The sequence below is a fragment of the Lolium rigidum genome, chromosome 3 (assembly GCF_022539505.1).
Source record: "Lolium rigidum isolate FL_2022 chromosome 3, APGP_CSIRO_Lrig_0.1, whole genome shotgun sequence".
Lineage (NCBI taxonomy): Eukaryota > Viridiplantae > Streptophyta > Magnoliopsida > Poales > Poaceae > Lolium > Lolium rigidum.
In genome coordinates this window covers 206,244,269-206,265,403 of record NC_061510.1, presented here as the reverse complement: position 1 = coordinate 206,265,403, position 21,135 = coordinate 206,244,269, and the positions used below count along the sequence as shown (strand labels likewise).

The 21,135-nt window shown below is 43.2% G+C and overlaps 1 protein-coding gene across 1 annotated transcript; it reads left to right on the top strand.

Annotated features, from left to right (window-relative positions):
* The first annotated feature begins 14,975 nt into the window (after positions 1 to 14,975).
* Positions 14,976 to 20,363, top strand: LOC124702917 (ETO1-like protein 1). Its single transcript, XM_047235100.1, has 5 exons — positions 14,976 to 16,013; positions 16,214 to 17,926; positions 18,187 to 18,478; positions 19,146 to 19,455; positions 19,796 to 20,363. Exons 1-5 carry the CDS (start codon positions 15,874 to 15,876, stop codon positions 20,014 to 20,016), a joined length of 2,676 nt encoding a protein of 891 aa, XP_047091056.1. The 5' UTR covers positions 14,976 to 15,873; the 3' UTR covers positions 20,017 to 20,363.
* The last annotated feature ends 772 nt before the right edge of the window (positions 20,364 to 21,135 follow it).

Below are 21,135 nucleotides of genomic sequence, written 5' to 3'. Positions count from 1 at the left end.
AGTTAATGTCTAGGATGTCGGGAAAGAGATACCGAAGCACCCTCGAAGAGAGGGAAGAAGTAAGTCCGACAAAGATGCTGGGAGATCTAAGTTCTCTGACGGAAAGATTAAACCGTGCACCTTAAGCTATGAGAACTCGGCATGGTCCGGTCTGATAGGATCCGCCGGACTATACCAGCTTCGGGGACTAATGTTGGGGGATGACCCCCAGTATGCCAAAGGCATGCCAAAACCGGATGGTTTAGACCATCGAGGTACCGGTTTAATGTTCATACCGGAACACGAAGTTAAGGATTTGGCTAAGTGAAGCTAAGCCGGTATCCCCAGAAGAGGTATACCGGGACCAGATAGAAAAGACACCGGGCCACTGGTAAGAAGTGCGCTGTAGCACGTCGGCAGGACTGGTCAAAGATTCTCTCCAGAGCTAGAAGACAAATGTGAGCTAAGCAAAGTAGCTTTAAACGAAGGGCTGACGATAAAGAGGAGGATGACGATCAAAGAAGCCGGAGGACGTCAGCCTCCCTGATTAAAGGAGACCCCGGTGTCATCTATGATTAAAGTAACTTTGTAAAGTAGTTTGTCTAGTCAAAGATGCCATTAGGGTTTCTTGACCTGTAAGCCACCCTCTCCCCTATATAAGGAGAGGGGGCAGCCCTCTTCACGGGCACGGACACATGTACGCATAGTTGAGCCTTTGTACCGAGAAACTTGTAACCTGTGGAGATCAATAAAGAAGATGATCTAGAGCGAGTTCTTCCTTATGTCTTTCTTCTTCAACCTCTAGCCTTGGCTAAGTTCTTGAGGAAACCATCCGGAAGTTCATCCCATCTAATCACAAACCCTCCCCCGAATCCTCTAGCGTCCATTCGGCCCCAACTTAAGCCATCCTATGGCATCTGTCTGTTCCCCACGACGACAACTGTAGTAAAATAATACATGGGTTATCTCCCAAGAAGTGCTTTCTTTATAGCCATTAAGATGGGCTCATCGGTTTTAATGATGCACTCGCAAGAAATAAGAGTTGAAGCAAAAGAGAGCATCAAGAAGCAAATTCAAAACAAATTTAAGCCTAACCCACTTCCTATGAAAAGGAATCTTGTAAATAAACAAATTCATAAAGCATAATGCAACAAGCATAGAAAGATAAAACAAGTGTAACTTCAAGATTTTCAGCATATAGAGAGGTGTTTTAGTAAAATGAAAATTTCTACAACCATATTTTCCTCTCTCATAATAATATCCAGTAGCATCATGAGCAAACTCAATAATATAACTATCAAACGAAACATTCTTATCATGAGTCTCATGCATAAAATTATTACTACTTCCAACATAAGCATAATCAATTTTATTAGTTGTAGTGGGAACAAATTCAACAAAGTAGCTAGCATTATTATTCTCATTATCAAATATAGGAGGCATAGTATAATCAAAATCAAATTTATCCTCCATAGTAGGCGGCACCAAAAGACCACTAACATTATAATCATTATAAATAGGAGGTAAAGTATCATCAAAGAAAATTTCTCCTCAATGCTTGGGGGACTAAAAAGATCATGAAAACCAGCTTCCCCAAGCTCAGGGCCGGCTCTAGGATTCGAGAGGCCCCAGGGCAAACTTCATCAATGGGCCCAAAAAATCCAAAAAAAAATCATGCATGAATAGATTAACTTATTGTGAGGCCTTAAACATTGACAAATGAATATCTAATCTATTTTTTCTCTATTCTTAACCATGTATCATACTACAATCTACAAGCACGTAAAAAGAGAGACCATGCTAACAAACGTCCAAGCGATTAAGTCTGTGGTAATCATTTTAAATGAGACTCTCCTGCATATTTTTTGGCACAAAGTGATTAATCAGCAAGAAAAGGAGAGAGGACACCTACTCGTTGCGGCAGATTAGCAAAACTCAAAGAATGATTATGATCTCCGCGGATGAACTGAGTGAACTATCGATAATAGCTAGTAAACCAAAGCAGCTACAAGTCCGCAAGTGTTGTAGAAAAACGGAAAAAGACAAATCGATTACTCGATTGACCACAAAAAAGTAGAGCCGGCCAGATCTAATAGAATTTTTGATCCGAAACTAACCTGTCATTTGTTGATCTGTCTTCCAATTCCTGCCTAGCCATAGCAGGCGGTTGCTCCGTGCATCCATCTCCGACTCGGCGAGTCACGAGTGCGTGATGCCGTCATCGGATCCGGTCATCCGAGTAAGGCGAGGTGATAGGGCGTCAAGGCCGGGGCCGTGCGTGATTTGATCTAGAGAGAACGAACCGTCATGTGCTTGATCGAGAGACGAGCCGCCAGGCCGGTGCGTGCTTCGATCGACTTGGGACTCTCTATGCGTACATGGCTGTTCGTGTACCGTACGATGGGTTTTTTTCTACTCTGTTTATATACGTATGAACAACCAGATATGGGCCCCTTGTTTCACTGGGCCCCGGGCCGTCGCACCTCTTGCCCTGGGCCAGAGCCGGCCCTGCCCAAGCTTAGAACTTTCTATATCATTATCAACAATGGTGTTCAAAGCGTTCATACTAATATTACTACCAGCATGCAAATAAGGTTCCATAGGTTTTTTAATTTTCGCATCAAACAGTCCATGTCTTAACTCAGAAAATAGAACAAAAAGCTCATTGTTGTCCATTATGCCTAACTAGTGTAAACAAGAAACAAAAAGATGCAATTGCAGGATCTAAAGGAAATAACTTCGAGCACTCACACAACGGCAACAGAAAAGTACTTAGTTACCTAGGACCGGAGTATGAGTGCCTTTTACCTTTCCTCCCCGGCAACGGCGCCAGAAAAGTGCTTGATGTCTACGGGTGCTTCTATTCTTGTAGACAGTGTTGGGCCTCCAAGAGCGAGAGGTTTGTAGAACGAAGACAGCAATTTTCCCTTAAGTGGATCACCCAAGGTTTATCGAACTCACGGAGGAAGAGGTCAAAGATATCCCTCTCAAGCAACCCTGCAATCACGATACAAGAAGTCTCTTGTGTCCCCAACACACCTAATACACTTGTCAGATGTATAGGTGCACTAGTTCGACGAAGAGATAGTGAAATACAAGTAGTATGTATGAATATGAGTGGTAATAGCAATCTGAATAAAATATGGCAGCGAGTAAACATGCAACAGAACAGTAAATAAACGGAGTTTCGATGCTTAGAAGCAAGGCCTAGGGATCATACTTTCACTAGTGGACACTCTCAACATTGATCACATAATAAAACCACTCTACACTCTCTTGTTGGATGATGAACACCACTAATTGTGTAGGGCTACAAGAGCATCTCAATGCCGGAGTTAACAAGCTCCACAACATTCGATGTTCATATTTAAATAACCTTAGAGTGCATGATAGACCAACGCAATTACATCGAGTACTAACATAGCATGCAAATCGTCACCGACGGTACTATGAAAGGGGGAATAAATCACATCAATACTATCATAGTAATAGTTAACTTCATAATCTACAAGAGATCACAATCATAACCTACGCCAAGTACTACATGATGCACACACTGTCACCATTACACCATGGAGGAGGAATAGACTACTTTAATAACATCACTAGAGTAACACATAGATGAATAGTGATACAAAACTCATATGAATCTCAATCATGTAAGGCAACTCATGAGATCATTGTATTGAAGTACATGGAAGAGAGATTAACCACATAGCTACCGGTACAGCCCTTAGCCTCGATGGAGAACTACTCCCTCCTCATGGGAGACAGCAACGTTGATGAAGATGGCGGTGGTGTCGATGGAGATGCCTTCCGGGGCACTCTCCCCGTCCCGGCGGCGTGCCGGAACAGTGGACTTCTGTCCCCCGCATCTTGGCTTCGCGATGGCGGCGGCTCCGGAAGGTTTCTCGTACCGTGGCTTTTTCGTATCGAAGATTTAGGTCGGGGAGCTTTAAATAGGCGAAGAGGCGGAGTCGGAAGGCCGACGGGGCCACCACACGCAGGGCGGCGCGCCCGGCTCCTTGGCCGCGCCGGCCCCATGTGTGGGCCCCCGTGGCTCCCCTCCGGTGGCTCTCGGGTGTTCCGGAAGCTTCGTGGATTTCTAAGATGCTCGGGCGTTGACTTCGTCCGATTCCGAGAATATTTCCTTACTAGGATTTCGAAACCAAAAACAGCAGAAAACAAAGAATCGGCCCTTCGGCATCTCGTCAATAGGTTAGTTCCGGAAAATGCATAATAATGACATATAATGTGTATAAAACATGTGAGTATCATCATAAAAGTAGCATGGAACATAAGAAATTATAGATACGTTTGAGACGTAGCAGTGATCAATGTTGAGAGTGTCCACTAGTGAAAGTATGATCCCTAGGCCTTGTTTCCAAACATCGAATCTCCGTTTGTTTACTGTTCTGTTGCATGTTTACTCGCTGCCATATTTTATTCAGATTGTTATTACCACTCATATACATCCATACTACTTGTATTTCACTATCTCTTCGCCGAACTAGTGCACCTATACATCTGACAAGTGTATTAGGTGTGTTGGGGACACAAGAGACTTCTTGTATCGTGATTGCAGGGTTGCTTGAGAGGGATATCTTTGACCTCTTCCTCCCTGAGTTCGATAAACCTTGGGTGATCCACTTAAGGGAAACTTGCTGCTGTTCTACAAACCTCTGCTCTTGGAGGCCCAACACTGTCTACAAGAATAGAAGCACCCGTGGACATCAGCACTCCGAATCTAGGAAAAATAATATCTTTAAGCATTTTTAACAAAGTCTCACCGTTGGCGCTACTTGCCGGTATGGCTTCTGCCCATTTAGTAACATAATCAACAACAACTAGAATATGAGTGTAACCTTTTGACGGGGGAAAATGACCCATAAAGTCAAACCCCCAACAATGAAATGGTTCAATAACAAGCGAATAATTCATAGGCATTTCATTGCATCGAGAAATATTACCAACTCTTTGACATTCATCACAATATAAAATAAATTTCCTTGCATCTTTAAAAAGAGTAGGCCAATAAAAACCTGATTGTAGAACCTTTTGCACGGTCCTATCTCCAGCGTGATGCCCTCCATAAGCACTACTATGGCATTTCTTCAATATCTCTTGTTGTTCAAATTCCGGAACACACCTTCTCATAATGCCATCAACTCCTTCTTTATATGAATGCGGGTCATCCCAAAAATAATGCCTCAAGTTATAAAAGAATTTCCTTCTCTGCTGAGCTGAAAATGTAGGAGGCAAATACTTCGAAACAATAAAGTTAGCATAATAAGCATACCAAGGGCTTTGTGAAACTACCTTTATTGCAAAGAAACTGTTCATTTGGAAAACTATCATTAACAGGAATAGGATCATCAGAAATATTTTCCAACCTAGACAAATTATCAACACCTTTTCTATCAACAATATGCAAATCAAACTCTTGTAAAAGCAACACCCATCTAATAAGTCTCGACTTCGCGTCTTTCTTTCCCATACGGTACTTGATAGCCATGTAATCCGTATGAATAGTAACTTTAGAATCAACAATATAAGGCCTAAATTTATCACAAGCAAAAACAACAGCTAAAAACTCTTTCTCGGTAGTAGCATAATTCTTTTGCGCTGCATCAAGAGTTTTACTAGCATAATGAATAACATTCAACTTCTTATCTACACGCTGTCCAAGAACAACACCTACTGCAAAATCACTAGCATCACACATAGTTTCAAAAGGTAAATTCCAATCAGGTGGTTGAACAATAGGAGCAGTTGACAAAGCTTTTTTTAAAGTTTCAAAGGCTTCCTCACAATCATCATCGAAAACTAAAGGGACATCCTTTTGCAGAAGATTAGTAAGAGGCTTTGAAATTTTAGAGAAATCTTTAATAAATCTTCTATAAAAACTAGCATGACCAAGAATACTACGAATACCTTTAACATTCCTGGGATAGGGCATCTTCTTAATTGCCTCTGCTTTGGCTCGATCAACTTGAATACCTCTTTCAGAAATTTTATGCCCAAGAACAATTCCTTCATTAACCATAAAGTGGCAATTCTCCCAATTAAGAACAAGATTAGTTTCTTCATATCTCTGCAAAACTTTATCAAGATTGTGCAAACAATTATCAAAGGAGGTTCCATAGAAGGAGAAATCGTCCATGAATACCTCCACAATTTCTTCACAAAAACCATGAAAATAGCAGACACGCATCTTTGAAATGTAGCAGGAGCATTGCACAAACCAAAAGGCATACGTCTATAAGCATAAGTTCCGTAAGGACAAGTAAAAGTGGTTCTCTCCTGATCTTATGCTTTAACCGCAATTTGAGAAAACCCAGAATAACCATCGAGAAAACAAAGTGAGTCTTTTTAGACAACCTTTCTAGCATTTGATCAATAAAAGGCAAAGGATAATGATCCTTCTTAGTAACTTTGTTGATTTTTTCTAAAATCAATGCACATTCTATAACCAACAATAATTCGCTGAGGAATAAGCTCATCGTTATCATTCAGAACAATAGTAACTCCTCCTTTCTTAGGACCACAATGCACAGGACTAACCCATCTACTATCAGCAATAGGATAAATGATGCCAGCTTCAAGGAGTTTAATACCTCATTTCTTACCACTTCCTTCATCTTAGGAATTAAACGACATTGATGTTCCACTGCTGGCTTTGCATCGGGCTCCAAATTAATAGCATGCTGACATATAGTTGGAGAAATTCCCTCCAAGTCATCAAGAGTATATCCGATAGCTGCACGATACTTCCTTAATACTTTCAATAATTTTTCTACTTCATATCCTGAAAGCTTAGAGCTAATAATAATAGGATATATTTTCTTATCATCTATATAAGCATATTTAAGATCCTCAGGTAAAGGCTTTAAATCAAAAACTGGATCCTCTTTAGGAGGCATAGTGGTACCCAAATCCTCCACAGGTAGATCGTGTTTAAGTATCTCCGGTTGATGAAGAAATATATCATCGATCTCATTTCTTTCTTACATAAAAACATCACTCACGTGCTCCTCCATATATTGCTGCAAGGCATTGTTAGGAGCAAGAGCAATAGAAGCAAGTTGTTCAACTTTAAAATCTTCATTAGGTAAATCGACTTCCAAAGGAACTTTAGTAAACTTGGAAAATTTAAAATCATAAGACTCTCCATCAAATTTAGTATGAGTTTTCTCTTTCCTACAGTCTATAATAGCACCGCAAGTGTTCAAGAAAGGTCTACCAAATATAATAGGGCAATACTTACTAGAAGCCTTCCCAAGCACAAGAAAATCAGCGGGATATTTAACCTTACCACATAAGACTTCCACATCTCTCACAATACCAATTGGATAAACAATTTCCCTGTTGGCGAGCTGAATAGCCACATCAATATCTTCCAGTTCACACAGTACAATTTCATGCCTAATCTCCTTGTAAAGATCATAAGGGATAGCACTGGAGCTCGCTCCAATATCACATAATCCATAATAGCAATGATCACCTATTTTGACAGAAAGCATAGGAACACTAGCCTTTCGAGGCTTATTAAGATGCGACACAATATTAGAAGCATCTTCACAAAAAACAATATGTTTATCTTCTACATTTTTAGTAACAAGTTCTTTTACTATTGCTACTGCAGGTTCAACATTAATTCGCTCATCGGGTTCTGAAACTTTCTTTTTATTTTTACTAACCACAGTAGACAAAATAGAATGCTCCTTTACCTTAGCAGGGAAAGGCATCTTTTCAACACAAGGTTCAGATAGAACGCCATCAGTGGTACTGACCTCGACAACATTAGAAGGAGCACTGGTAACAATGTCTTTATAAGGCGCATGATAATTACTCCATTCCCCTTCTGGAATATCATAATAAGAAGAAAACACCTTATATAGATTTGCAACAGTTTGGGAATCAACTCCATAAACAGCAGTAACATCATGGAATTAATCAGTTTTCATAAGAGTTATAATGCATTCATAATCATAATTAATACCTGACTTGCTTCCTTTATCATTTTCCCATCCTTCGCATATTTTCTTGAATACGAATGAGAAGATCCCATTTAGCTTCTTCCTTCATCTTGATAAATGATCCAGAACAAGAAGCATCCAATAAATCTTTATCATGTAGAGAAAGCCTCGCATAGAAGTTATTAGTAATAATTTTACTTGGGAGCTCATGAATGGAGCATTTGAGCATTAGTGACTTCAATCTCCCCCATGCTTGGGCAATACTTTCTCCATCTTGAGGCTAGAAATTATATATTTGATTCCGATCTTTATGTATCTCACTTGGAGTAAACGAGAGGGACAATTTCCTCCGATCCAATAGATCGGCCATTCCGCAGCAGCTTATACCACTCCGCAACTCTTCCACAAAGCGATAATGAGAATAATTTCCTCTTCACTTTGTCCATAGTAATACCTGCACACTTGAACAACTCGCATAATTCATGTATAAAAGCAAATGATCGCCCGGATGGACTGTTCCATCTCCTGAATAGCAGTTATTCATAACACGTTCCATAATTTTCATAGGTATTTTAAAAAGATCAACTTGAGCTTGCGGCGATTTGTCCACAACCATAGCAACGGTAGGAACAAACCCAAATAAGGAGTCCAAAGAAGAAGACTCCATCACTGAAATAAATCAGCAAGCAGAAAAACAACACTCACAGTAAAATTACCTTTACCGATTCCGCTCTTCAACAGCGCTTCACTCCCGGCAACGGCGCCAGAAAATAGTCTTGATGACCCACAAGTATAGGGGGTGTATCGTAGTACTTTCGATAAATAAGAGTGTCGAACCCAACAAGAAGCATAAGGTGTTGATGAGCAGTTTCAATGAAGGATTCTCTGTAAACACTAGCAAACGGGTTTTCAGGGGTATTTGATATTGCAAATAAATAAAATGCGAGTAAATAAAGGCGGCAATAATAATTGCAGCAAGTGGCCCAATCCTTTTTAGCACAAAGGATAAGCCGGTAGTTCTACTTATCGACCAAACGTTCCTGAGGACACACGGGAGGTTTTATGTCAAGTGGTTTCGCATCGCATCCGTGAATAATCTCTATTGGTATGGTAAGTGTTGTGTGGGTGAACCTATGCTAATGCACTATCCTTACTAGGATAATGCATACTTGTGATTAAACCCCTTGCAAGCATCCGCAACTACAATAAGGTAATTAAGATAAAAATCTAACCAAAGCCTTTAACTCTGAGATCCTACGGTCCCTCATGCAATGGTTTCCTAACGGGGGTTCAGGTTTCTGTCGCTCCGCCAACCCCGCAATTAGTAGTCAAATACACGATGCATTCCCCTAGGTCCATAAAGGCGAAGTATCATGTAGTCGATGTTCACATGATACCACTAGAAGAATAACACCACAACTTAAATATCATAGCAATACATATTACTCACATAGCTCCACTACTAACACAAGACTTCTCCCATGTCCTCAAGAACTAAACGAACTACTCACGGAGCAACATATGGAACATGACCAGTGGGTATATAATGATGAATAACAATCTGGACATAAACCTTAATCTGATGGTTTCACTCAATAGCATCAAATACAACAAGTAATCAATACCGGGAGAGTTTCCCCTTCAACATATGCGAGGTACAACCCAAATAGTTACAACGGGACGAGGTAGAGACGGCGGTGATGATGGTGATGATGGTGGAGATGATGAGGATGATGATCACGATGAAGTCCAGCTCGATGGCGGTGGCGATGGCGACGATTTCGCCCTCCGGTAGGGAATTTCCCCCGGCAGATTCCTATCTGCCGGAGAGCTTTTCTCTCTCTGGTGTTTTCCGCCTCGTAGCGGCGGCGGAATATTTCTGCGAGCTGCTCCATGGTCTTAGGTTTTCGTGGGGATGATATACGCGAAAGGGCAGCGTCAGATGTGGGCCAGGGCGACCATACATTTCCCAGGCGCGGCCAGGGTAGGGCCCGCGCCTGGGCATTGTATTGCCCAATGGTGGCCCCCCTCAGGTCCTCCTTCTGGTTATCTCCGTCATCCGGGAAAATAAGATCTTCGTGAAAGTTTCTGGAATTTTCTGATCTTCCGAAGTATGGTACCATGATGACCACTTTTCCTGCAGAATTCCAATTCCGACAGCAAATCCCGTGAAAATCATCAAACATGCAAAAATAGATAAAATAACATAAGTATCATGTATAAATATGAAATATATCAATAAATAACAGTAGGTTATAATACAAAATAGTGATGCAAATTGGACGTATCAAGGTGTTGGCAATAAAAAAGAACATATATTTGCAGTGTAAAAGAAAGGACCGGGGTCCACAGTTCACTAGAGGTGCCTCTCCATAAAGATAAATAACATGCTGGGTGAATAAATTACAGCTGGGCAATTGACACAATAAATACCATACATGACAAGATGATTACTATGAGATTCACTTGGGTATTACAACAAGATACATAGACCGTAATCCAACTACGTCTATAACTAATAATCCACCTTCCGGTTAACATCCGTTCCCCTATCAGTATTAATTTGCAAGCAACAAATTATTGCATTAAGTAAAGTGTGTAAAGTAAACAATAGAATTATCCTTGGATACAACCTTAGAAGTTATTCTCACTCTCCCAGATTACTAGAGGTATGAACCCACTATCGAGCATAAATACTCCCTCTTGGAGTCACAAGCACATACTTGACCAGAGCATCTACTAGCAACATAGAGCATGCAAGATCACAAATAACATAAGACAAGTATATAATCAATCTCAACCATAGTATCCAATATTCATTGGATCCCAGCAAACACAACATGTAGCATTACATAAAGATGATCTTGATCATGTTAGACAGCTCACAAGATCTAAACATGAAACATAAGGAGGAGAAGACCAAGGTTCAGGAAAGCATAATAAAGTGTCGCTTATGCGCGCTGAAGCGCATTGCGGAGGCCTTCCGCATCGATTGCATAAGCGCTTAAGCAGAGAAAAAACGGAAAAGGAGGAAAAAAGCACCGCTTATGCACGCTGAAGCGCTAAGCAGAAGGCCACCACACCAATTACGTTTAACGCTTTCTTGAACCTTGGAGAAGACAACCATCTAGCTACTGCTATGGACCCGTAGTCCAGAGATGAACTAGTCACACATCACTTCAGAGGCGGGCTTGGCGATGTAGAGGCTTCCGGTGATGATCTCCATCTCCGGCAAGGTGCCGGGAAGAGCTTCAGAACCCTCCCGAGTTAGGATCGACGATGGCGGCCGTGACGGAACTTTTCGTGGATGGAGGCTCGGGTCTTTAAGTTTTTCTCGATCAGATGTATTTATAGGCGGAAGGGCGAGGTCGGTGGACGCCCGAGGGGCCCACACCATACCTAGGCGCGGCCAGGGGCTGAGCCGCGCCTAGGGGTGGTGTGGCCACCTCCTGGCTCGGTTTCGTCTCTACTCTAGACTCCGTCTTCGTTACAGTAAAATAGGAATTTCGGCTTTCGTTTCGTTCAATTCCGAGAATATTTTCTGTACAACTTTTGTGAAATACAAAAACAACATAAAACAGGAACTGGCACTATGGCATCTTGTTAATATGTTAGTTCCAGAAAATACGTAAAAGTACCACGACGTGTAAACAAAACATATAGAAATTGGTGTAAAACAAGCATGGAGCAGCAAAAATTATAGATACGCTTTTTGCAACGTATTAGATACGTAGTTGGATCAGTCTTTGCGTTGCTAGGTTGCATACTTGCATCCATGACAAATAAGGCTTGTCCACCAGATCAAGAGAATGCATGATGACCTACACAAGAGCATTGGTAAGCATAACAATCGGGCGCACATGTTATAAAATCTATCTCTACCAAAGATGTCATACCTGTATATATATCAATAAAAAAAAATCAAGGCAAAGATGTTCTTACATCTAATGGAGTAGGATTTAGCGTATAGGTCGGTGTGCTCGACGGAGAAGAAGGCAGGACCACCGCCGCTGTGCTTGATGGAAAATAAGGCAAGATCACAGTCGTCGTGCTTGATGGAGAAGAAGGCATGATAACATACAAAAGATTTAACATCTTAACCATGGAACTGAAACGCTACATTGACCATCACGTATACGTCCTATAGTAAGCATGAAAAAAGGTTGTATAAGCTAAATCAGCGGATCATTCCCAACCTTATCGTAATCATTAAAAGGGTTGCATCTAACATAAACCAGTCAATCAACATATATATACGCACATCTAACATTCTTACAGATTTAATTATCACATCAAGGGTTAGAGCCTTCTTACATACGCTGGAAGAGAATTCAGCAGGAAAAACTCGTGGAAGATGGAGAAGGCACACCGTTGAGCTCGTGGTCAAAGCCGGCGAAGAAGCTACCGCCATCGTCATAGATCTCGAAAGTGGGAAGACCTCAAATGTGTGTGTGGAGGGGGGGAGGGGTGGATTTGGAAGTCGACGGTGAGGGCGGAGCTAAATAGGGGGCGGTTTTAGCCGAGCGGTGACCAAAACTCCCCCGTCGCATTTTCTACGTGCCACTAGAGCTCACGCCATCTTCGCCGTTTGCAGCAGATGGTACGCGGCGAGGGTGGCTCCGTGGAAACGGCCGATTCAGACGTTCTCGCGAGGCCTGGCCCTGAGGTGCTTTGAGGCTGCGCGAGCCACAACAAGAAAGGCGGGCATGCATCCAATCGGCCCAATCCCACCCCGGGGTCTCTCCCGAGTCCATACGGGCTACCAACCATGCCCACACCGAACCAGTGCGCATATATATTCTTGATCTTTGGAGTCTTATGTAGTTTAGGTTGTATAAGAAAATGAATTTACCTTCATCCATTGGAAAAAAGGAAAATACAACGAGAAGCTCATATGGAAACTTCATAGCTCACAAATGAGGTTGCCGGTACACAAATAATTATAACTTTTAACAATGTTATCATTTGAAATAAAAAAAACTAGGAAGATATTTATGCGTATACCAACCATATATATGGGTAGTACTAGGCGTCAATGGGAAGATAGAGACACACCGATAGGCTGCCTCCCAGCTGTACGATCTCACTTAAATGTGAGATACTAGCTATCCAATCATTGTGATAGAAAACTGTTTATTCAGAACACTTTCTGTGTACGTTTGCAATATCATTGTGGTATTTCTTCTCACAATATGTAAAAACCGTACAAAAGTCACTACATTTCAAAAACACACATGCATAATTTTATTTTGCTGCGTGTGTGTCTATCTCCAACAAATCTTGGTTGGTCTAAGCAAGAATCATAGAGAAAATCATCTCACATATGTAGCATGGAAACCAAGGCTTGCAACAACGAAAAAACATCGATACATCATAGAAGTCAACATTTGCATCCTCGCAAAAACACATGGAACACCAATATTTGCAACATACACCTAGACTCATCGTAGCCTATCACCTGGGGCGTTTGCAACAAACAAAAAACATTAATGTACATGGCGAACAGAAGTATGCATTATTTGAAATTGAAGAATCACCAACCTTCATTTTTTGAACATGGACCTTGCCATATCGGGTTCGCTAGAGCTGGATTGGGTGATCCTAGATCCATCCCTAAGGCTGCAATCCGTTTGTCTCTACGAGGCTGGTGACACGAAATCAATCTCTACCGTAAGCTCACCCATCCATGACAGGAGCTCGGTCCCTAAAAGGATATAAGTGGAAGAGTGGAACATGAGGAGAGGGGTGTGGTATTGGGACAAGAGACGAGAACGAATATATAATAGTCTCTCGAAAATGAGATGAGCTAGCAAACACGAGAGTTAGACATAGAGGGCAAGGTGTCTGTTTGTGCGCGTGCGTACGTGAGAGAGCACGCCAGGAGAAAGAGGAGGACATGGAGCGAGAACTCGACCAAAGTATCTCATCGCTAGGTCAGTTGTTCAGTGAGAATCATTACCTATGTTATTCACATGCTGGAAAATAAACTACTTTGGTTGATGTCTTTTTTTGTTTAATTTGAGAAACAAAGGGTATGCAAAGGGTATGCAAAGAAGGTGACATACTATAGTACTCCATTAGTCCCACAATATAAGATGTTACCACAACCAATAAATATTTGGTTATAACAAAATCTTATTGGATACATGAGTATTTATTACAGTATAATCAATTAAACACTACACTCACAGAAGAATTGGTATAAGGCTGGTCATAGTGGTAAGTATCATGTAGTAGTATCATGCATATGATATTTGTGTATGATACTATCTCTATAGTGGGTAGTATCATAGAATAGTATCATAGTCATGCTATATTTATTGTTTTTTAGAATCTCAATGCAAATTTGTGTACAAGATTTGTTTGGCATTAAATTTTCTTGTGATATGTGCTTATGATACAGATGTCACCTATGTTACTCTAATCCTCTCTCTGCTCCTTAATTAGCTGCTACATCACCATTTTTGTGGGACCAATATGCATGATACTAGCTATGATACTAGCACTATGGCCAGCCTAAGGATAGTTTTGAGTTTTTTCAAAGATGTGAAAAACGTGGATATCATAATGACCCGTGTAATACCTACCTACATTGACTCACTTAGGATCCACAACACGACATGGAAATTAGACCGTTGGGAGCATCTCCGTCTCTTCTCCCAGTTCAAAATTACTCGTACAAATCAGTTATCGTGTACGTTGGCCATAAATGAGCACCACAAGAGAAAACAAATTCTAAAGGCGACCCAGAACCGTGTGCACCGTTGCACGTACCGGCGTACCGCGGCGCGGCACGCAGCCCCTGGGTGTCTCTCGCCGTCGTCCACAACAAGGGACAGCGACCCGGCGCGCGGAGCACACGGCCTCTCCCGCTCCGTTCCCATCCGATTCTTTCCCAGCAGGAAGAGGCCACCACGAGGGCACTGGCTATGGCTGGACCACACGCGCGCATCACTCGCACGATTTTCATCACATCACACCACCATCCGCCCGCTTTCTCCCCTCTCGTCTCAAAACAATGGCGTCGCGTCGCGGGCCTGGGCCCCTACCACCTCCACCACCACCACCACCAGGTGGATCCGAGTATTTAATCCCAGTTTACTACTCAGTATAGCTAATTGCAATTGCAATTTCCCCCCTCCCTCTTCACTTTGCTAGTAGTGTGCCATTGCGCTGCCTCTCTCTCTATCTGCTTTCTCTCTCCCCACACCGGCGTCCGGAGTAAAGGGGGCTCGAGCAACGAAAGCACGCCCTCTTTTTCTTCCCTCCTTCGCCAAAAAGAGAGATCGGGGAGGGGGCAAGCCTAGGATTCCCAGCAATTCCACTGCCAAGCCAAGGAGGAGCAGCCCCGCCTCCCCTGAATCTTGGGACTCCGTTCCTGCTCCGCTCCGGGGAGCGCATCTCGGGGGATTTGTTCCTTCGTCCTGCTCACCTCACCTCACCTCACCTCACCTCAGCTCGAGCTCGCGAGGGGAGGTGTTGGATTCGGTTTCGCGGTGTGGTTGGGAGCGAGGGGGAGTGGTTACTTCTTCTTGGCTTCTTGTAACGGGAGCGCGCTTCGTTGGCTCGCTCCTGCCTGCCTGCCATTAAAGGCGGCGCCTTTGCCCCCTTTGATAATCCCCCCCTCTCTACATCTGCCTCCCCGGTGGTTGGGTTCGGTTTCTGGATCCTCCAAGACCTCCTCCTGTTCGATTGCCTTCGGAAAGCCGCGGAATTTCGCGCCGCTCCCCCCTCCAGGGTCTGAATCTTGGCGCCGCCGCCGCGTCCCCGTGTTTCTGGTGCGGCGGGTTGCTTTCTTGGAGGATCTGCGGCGCTTCTCTGGGAGGGGATTTGGGCGCCTGGATGTGAAGAGATTTGGGATTCGGAAGGAAGACAAAAGGGGACAACAAGGTTCTGATTTGCCGTGGTATGTGCCATGAGGAAGCTCTTCTTCTCCGAGTTGTCCTCCTGCAAGGAGACCAAGCTCCACGCCGCCACACACTCATGGCTGCCGCTCGACAAAGGGAAGCTCTCCAAGTTCACTGCGCACTCCAGCTCATCCTCTTCCTCCTCCATGTAAGCATTCTTGCCTCCCCACCATCTCCAATTTCTTTGCAACAAGACCGAATTTTTCTTGCCTTAGTTAGTCAGTTGGTTAGCCAGTCTCGCCTTAGTGTGGAAAATTCAGTCTTTTTGTTGATATAATGCTACTACAAGTTGGTTTTTGTTGTGAAGAGCCAGCTGATTAAATGTATTTTCTTGTATTTGTGTTGCAGAGAATCTCTGATGAAAATGCCAGAGCCGGCGGTTCTTCCGCACTTCAAGCCCGCTGACTACGTCGATATACTGGCTCAGATTCACGAGGAGCTCGAGTATTGCCCTCCGGATGACAAGTCGTGTCTCTACCTGCTCCAGTTCCAGGTTTTCCGCGGCCTTGGGGAGACCAAGTTGTCGCGGAGGAGCCTCCAGGCTGCGTGGGAGAAGGCGAGCACCATACACGAGAAGCTCATATTCGGGGCTTGGCTCAAGTACGAGAAGAGAGGAGAGCAGCCGATATCCGACCTTCTTGGCTCCTGCGGCAAGTGCTCCCAGGAGTTCAAGCTGCTGGATTTCGTCTCGCAGATCTCCGCCGAGTCACATGGGATGATAAGCTATGACGACGAGTCTGATGAGTTCCAGGGTTCTTCCGTGGTTCATCTCCGGATAAGAGATGACATGATCGCATGTGATCGCCGGAAGCTTGCCGCGTTGTCTACTCCACTCTATGCAATGCTTAATGGCGGCTTTCGGGAATCATATCTTGAAGTCATTGACATGTCTCGAAACGGCATATCCCCTGTCGGTATGCGAGCAATCAGTAAATTCAGCCTGTCAGGAAGACTGCCGTATTTGTCATCTGAAGCTATTCTGGAAATGCTTGATTTCGCCAATAAATTCTGCTGCAAGGGCCTCAAGGATGCTTGCGAGCGAAAGCTTGCTTCTTTTGTTTCCTCCAGGCAAGATGCTATAGACTTCATGGAGTGTGCTATTGAGCTGGGCTGTTCCATTCTTGCGGCCTCATGCTTGCAGGTTCTCTTGAATGAACTTCCAGAGTGCTTGAATGATGAGCAAGTGGTTAGGATATTCTCCTCAGCAAATAAGCAGCAGAGGTCCACCATGGCTGGCAATGCATCTTTCTCTCTATATTGCCTTCTTAGTGAAGTCTCCATGAGCATCAGTGCAACATCGGATGTCACCATAAGCTTCTTGGAAAAGCTGGTGGACTCAGCATCAGATTCTAGACAGAAGCAGCTGTCTTTGCATCAACTGGCTTGCATGAGGCTGCTAAGGAAAGATCACACTGAAGCTGAGCGCCTGTTCAATGCTGCCTTTACCGCTGGTCATCTCTACTCGGTAGTTGGCTTGGCTAGATTGGCCTCTCTGAGGAGCAATAGGCACTTTTCTCTCAAGTTGCTTGACTCTGTCATGTCATCTCGTTGGCCTCTTGGGTGGATGTATCAAGAGAGAGCACTATATTTGGATGGTGATAGCAAGCTGGAAAATCTCAACAAGGCTACTGAGTTGGATCCTACGCTGACATATCCTTATATGGTTCGAGCTGCTTCTTTGATGAAAAGGCAAAGTGTTGAAGCTGCCCTGATGGAGATTAACCGGATCCTGGGATTTAAGCTGGTTCTGGAATGCTTAGAGCTAAGGTTCTGTTGCTACCTTGCTCTTGAGGATTATAGAGCCGCCTTATGTGATGTCCAGGCAATCCTTACGCTCGCTCCAGATTATCGTATGATTGGTGGTCGAGTTGCTGCAAAGCAGCTGCGTATGCTTGTGATGGAGAATGTAGAACAATGGACAACTGCTGATTGCTGGATGCAGCTCTATGATCGGTGGTCCTCTGTGGATGATATAGGATCACTCTCGGTCATATATCAAATGCTGGAGTCAGATGCTGCTAAAGGAGTTCTGTACTTCAGGCAATCTTTGCTACTTCTCAGGTAACTTAATTATTTTATGTTGTTGTGCATGATAATAGTTGGCATAATTCAGTTTGATAGTCGATCAATAATTGGAGTACAATCACATGGTTTGAGTCCCTGGCATGTCTTGCACCTACTAGTGTGGGGTTGTATCTGGAATGCTAATTCAGCATGGTTGCACTTGCACATGCCTCCTCTGATAACTTACATTATGATCTAGTTTTCTGGAAGTAATATATTATCTTAGGATTAATGTGATTTTGCGTTGTTTTGACCAGATTAAATTGTCCTGAGGCTGCAATGCGCAGCTTGCAGCTTGCTCGTGAGCATGCATCAAGCCAACATGAACGACTTGTTTATGAAGGCTGGATACTGTATGATACTGGCCACTGCGAGGAAGGATTGCAGAAAGCGGAAGCATCCATTGCAATACAAAGATCATTTGAGGCGTTCTTCTTGAAAGCTTATGCTTTAGCTGATTCGAGTCTTGAGCCATCAACCTCAGCAACAGTTGTATCGCTTCTTGAAGATGCATTACGTTGCCCCTCGGATAGACTTAGGAAGGGCCAAGTAAGATTTTTTTTTCTATACCTCTTCCTCAGTTCTTACTTAGCTAGGCCTGTCATAATAAGGAGTTATTGTCCCGTTTCTCCAGTTGAGACTTAAGAGATCTTATGCCAGAAATAGGTACATTGTCTTGGGATATTGGCAAATTATGAAGTGGGAACTAAAAAAAAAACGGCTATTGCTTTTCTAGTATGCATGTGCATTTCTTTAGTTGTCAAATGTGTAGGTGGCTCTTTATGGTTTAGATCAGGTGTTGCTATACCCGTGTATACTTATGTTCGGATGTTAAGATGTCGTATTCATTGTTGCATTTAGTAATGGGAATGGTGCATACCATTAAAAAATGGTTGTCCTGGTGTTCCTAACATGGCAACTCATTAACTTGTTTAAGTTAGAACATTCCATACAATCTAGGGATTATGAGAATAGTCATTTTACCACATGAATGAGTACTGGGCTGCCATTTTCAATAATTTCAACTGAAATACGTCATTTTTGTAGTCATATTAGGTACATGAAAACTGTTGCATCACTCGATCAACTCATGCAATTGAAAACTTTTTTTAGCGCAGCTTGATCCAATTTCATATATAGATGAATCTGTAACTATCTGGCCTGAAATGTTCAGAAAACATTCATCTTACACATATGGTTGTTTCACATCTTATAGGCCTTGAACAACCTTGGGAGTGTTTATGTGGACTGCGGGAAGCTAGACCTGGCAGCTGAATGCTACATTAATGCCCTAAAGATTGGGCACACAAGAGCTCATCAAGGCCTCGCCAGGGTCCATTTCCTTAGGAACAACAGAACTGGTGCATTCGAGGAAATGACCAAGCTAATTGAAAAGGCCAGGAGCAATGCATCAGCATATGAAAAGAGGTCTGAGTACTGCGATCGGGATCTAACTAAAGCTGATCTGCAGATGGTCACCAAACTTGACCCCCTGCGAGTCTACCCCTACAGATACCGTGCTGCTGGTAAGCATTTCTTCCTGCCTAGCATGTCTAGTTTTTGGTTTAACAAAGAGGAGACACACGCCGCCAGTTTCAAAGAAGGTTGAACTTTGAATATAAATTCTGGTGGCAGTAGTTCAATTTGGTAATATTGGTGTAGCTCATCTGTGCCCCCAACACCTAGATTGGGTTTGTGCTACTTTAACTAACCAACTACCAGTTCCTAACATGAGCTGGTAAGGAGTCAATGTTGTTTGCCATATTAGGATATTCTATGCCCAACTTGATCAGTAGGTGTAACAACCGTATATTTCATGTAGTTCCTGAATTAGCTCATCTGTTTAATGCCTGATTTGGTCCTCAGTTCTGATGGACAACCACAAGGAGAAAGATGCCATCTCGGAGCTGACCAAGGCGATCGCCTTCAAGGCGGACCTCAACCTGCTCCACCTGCGCGCGGCCTTCCATGAGCATGTCGGCGACATCTCGGGAGCCCTCCGGGACTGCCGTGCAGCGCTCTCGGTGGACCCCAACCACCAGGAGATGCTGGAGCTTCACCACCGGGTGAACAGCCAAGAACCCTGAGCCCGTTGTTGTACATACAGGAGGGGCTCCCATAGCGAAAACCCATACCAGTGTATGTTTTGTACCATACACAGCAAGCAGATCACAATGTGAGGAGATAGTAGCCAGCCATTTAGGTCTCTTCCCCCCCAAAACCACCATTCCTTGTGTCCCTAATTAGATATATGAAGCTGTCCATCATAGCTGTCCTATTAGTAAATTATTGTTGTCCTTTTGTGATTAAGCCTTTCTAATTGTACCCCTCCATCCATGTGCCCCAACCCATGTTGCCAACAAGTTTTGACTGTCACATGTGTAAAGGAAATGGAAAAAAGAAATGGAGAAGTGTATGATGAGCCGGTGTCAAACAGTGCTACTTTCTGATGCTATACTGATTGAACATTTGGTTCTTGGCTATTGGCTACTGATTATAAACTGAAATATTCAGAGCAATACCATGTGGGTTTAGAATGATCTTTGTTTACAAGTGGCAGTCATCACCAGTCAGAATCTTTCGGCCAGTGCATGCTGCCATGATTGGACTGAAGAGTGAAGACTATGGAAGACGGGCAGGAATAGTCTGAAAGTGTGGTGGAGAGAGGGAAGTTTTATAGGATCCCTTTTCCCCATAAAGAGGCATCTGCAGCTTCAGTACCACGCTGAACCTCGGATTCCAATCTTCTGTTGTCCTGGAGTAACTGCAGGGCAGGCTACTCGCGACAGCAAATGGACGCTATTGTTAGATCTCTGTAGACGAATGGAACGGAAGCTGCGGGGTCCCTGAACTGGAGGATATACTGAGATGTGTTTTTTTACATCTTTGCCAAAATCTCAAGAAAGGAATGCAGGCCGAGTTTTTTTTTCTTCTTTTTGTCCTAAACAGTGCGTAAGCTTCTTTCATTTATTTGTACACTTTAGCACTCTAGGAGGATATGACTGCTGTAGTGGACCCTAACAAGCATTGTTTTGTTTACAAATGCAACATAAAACCTATGGTATGAAAACATTTGGAATTAATCCTTTTGAGTTTTGAAAAAAAAAAGCTCCATATGTCGCCACTTAATTTGTGTTGCGTGCTAGCACTTCCAATTACTAACGTCACATCACCTACGTGTTCTTCCGGCGTTCGCCAGCCTAACA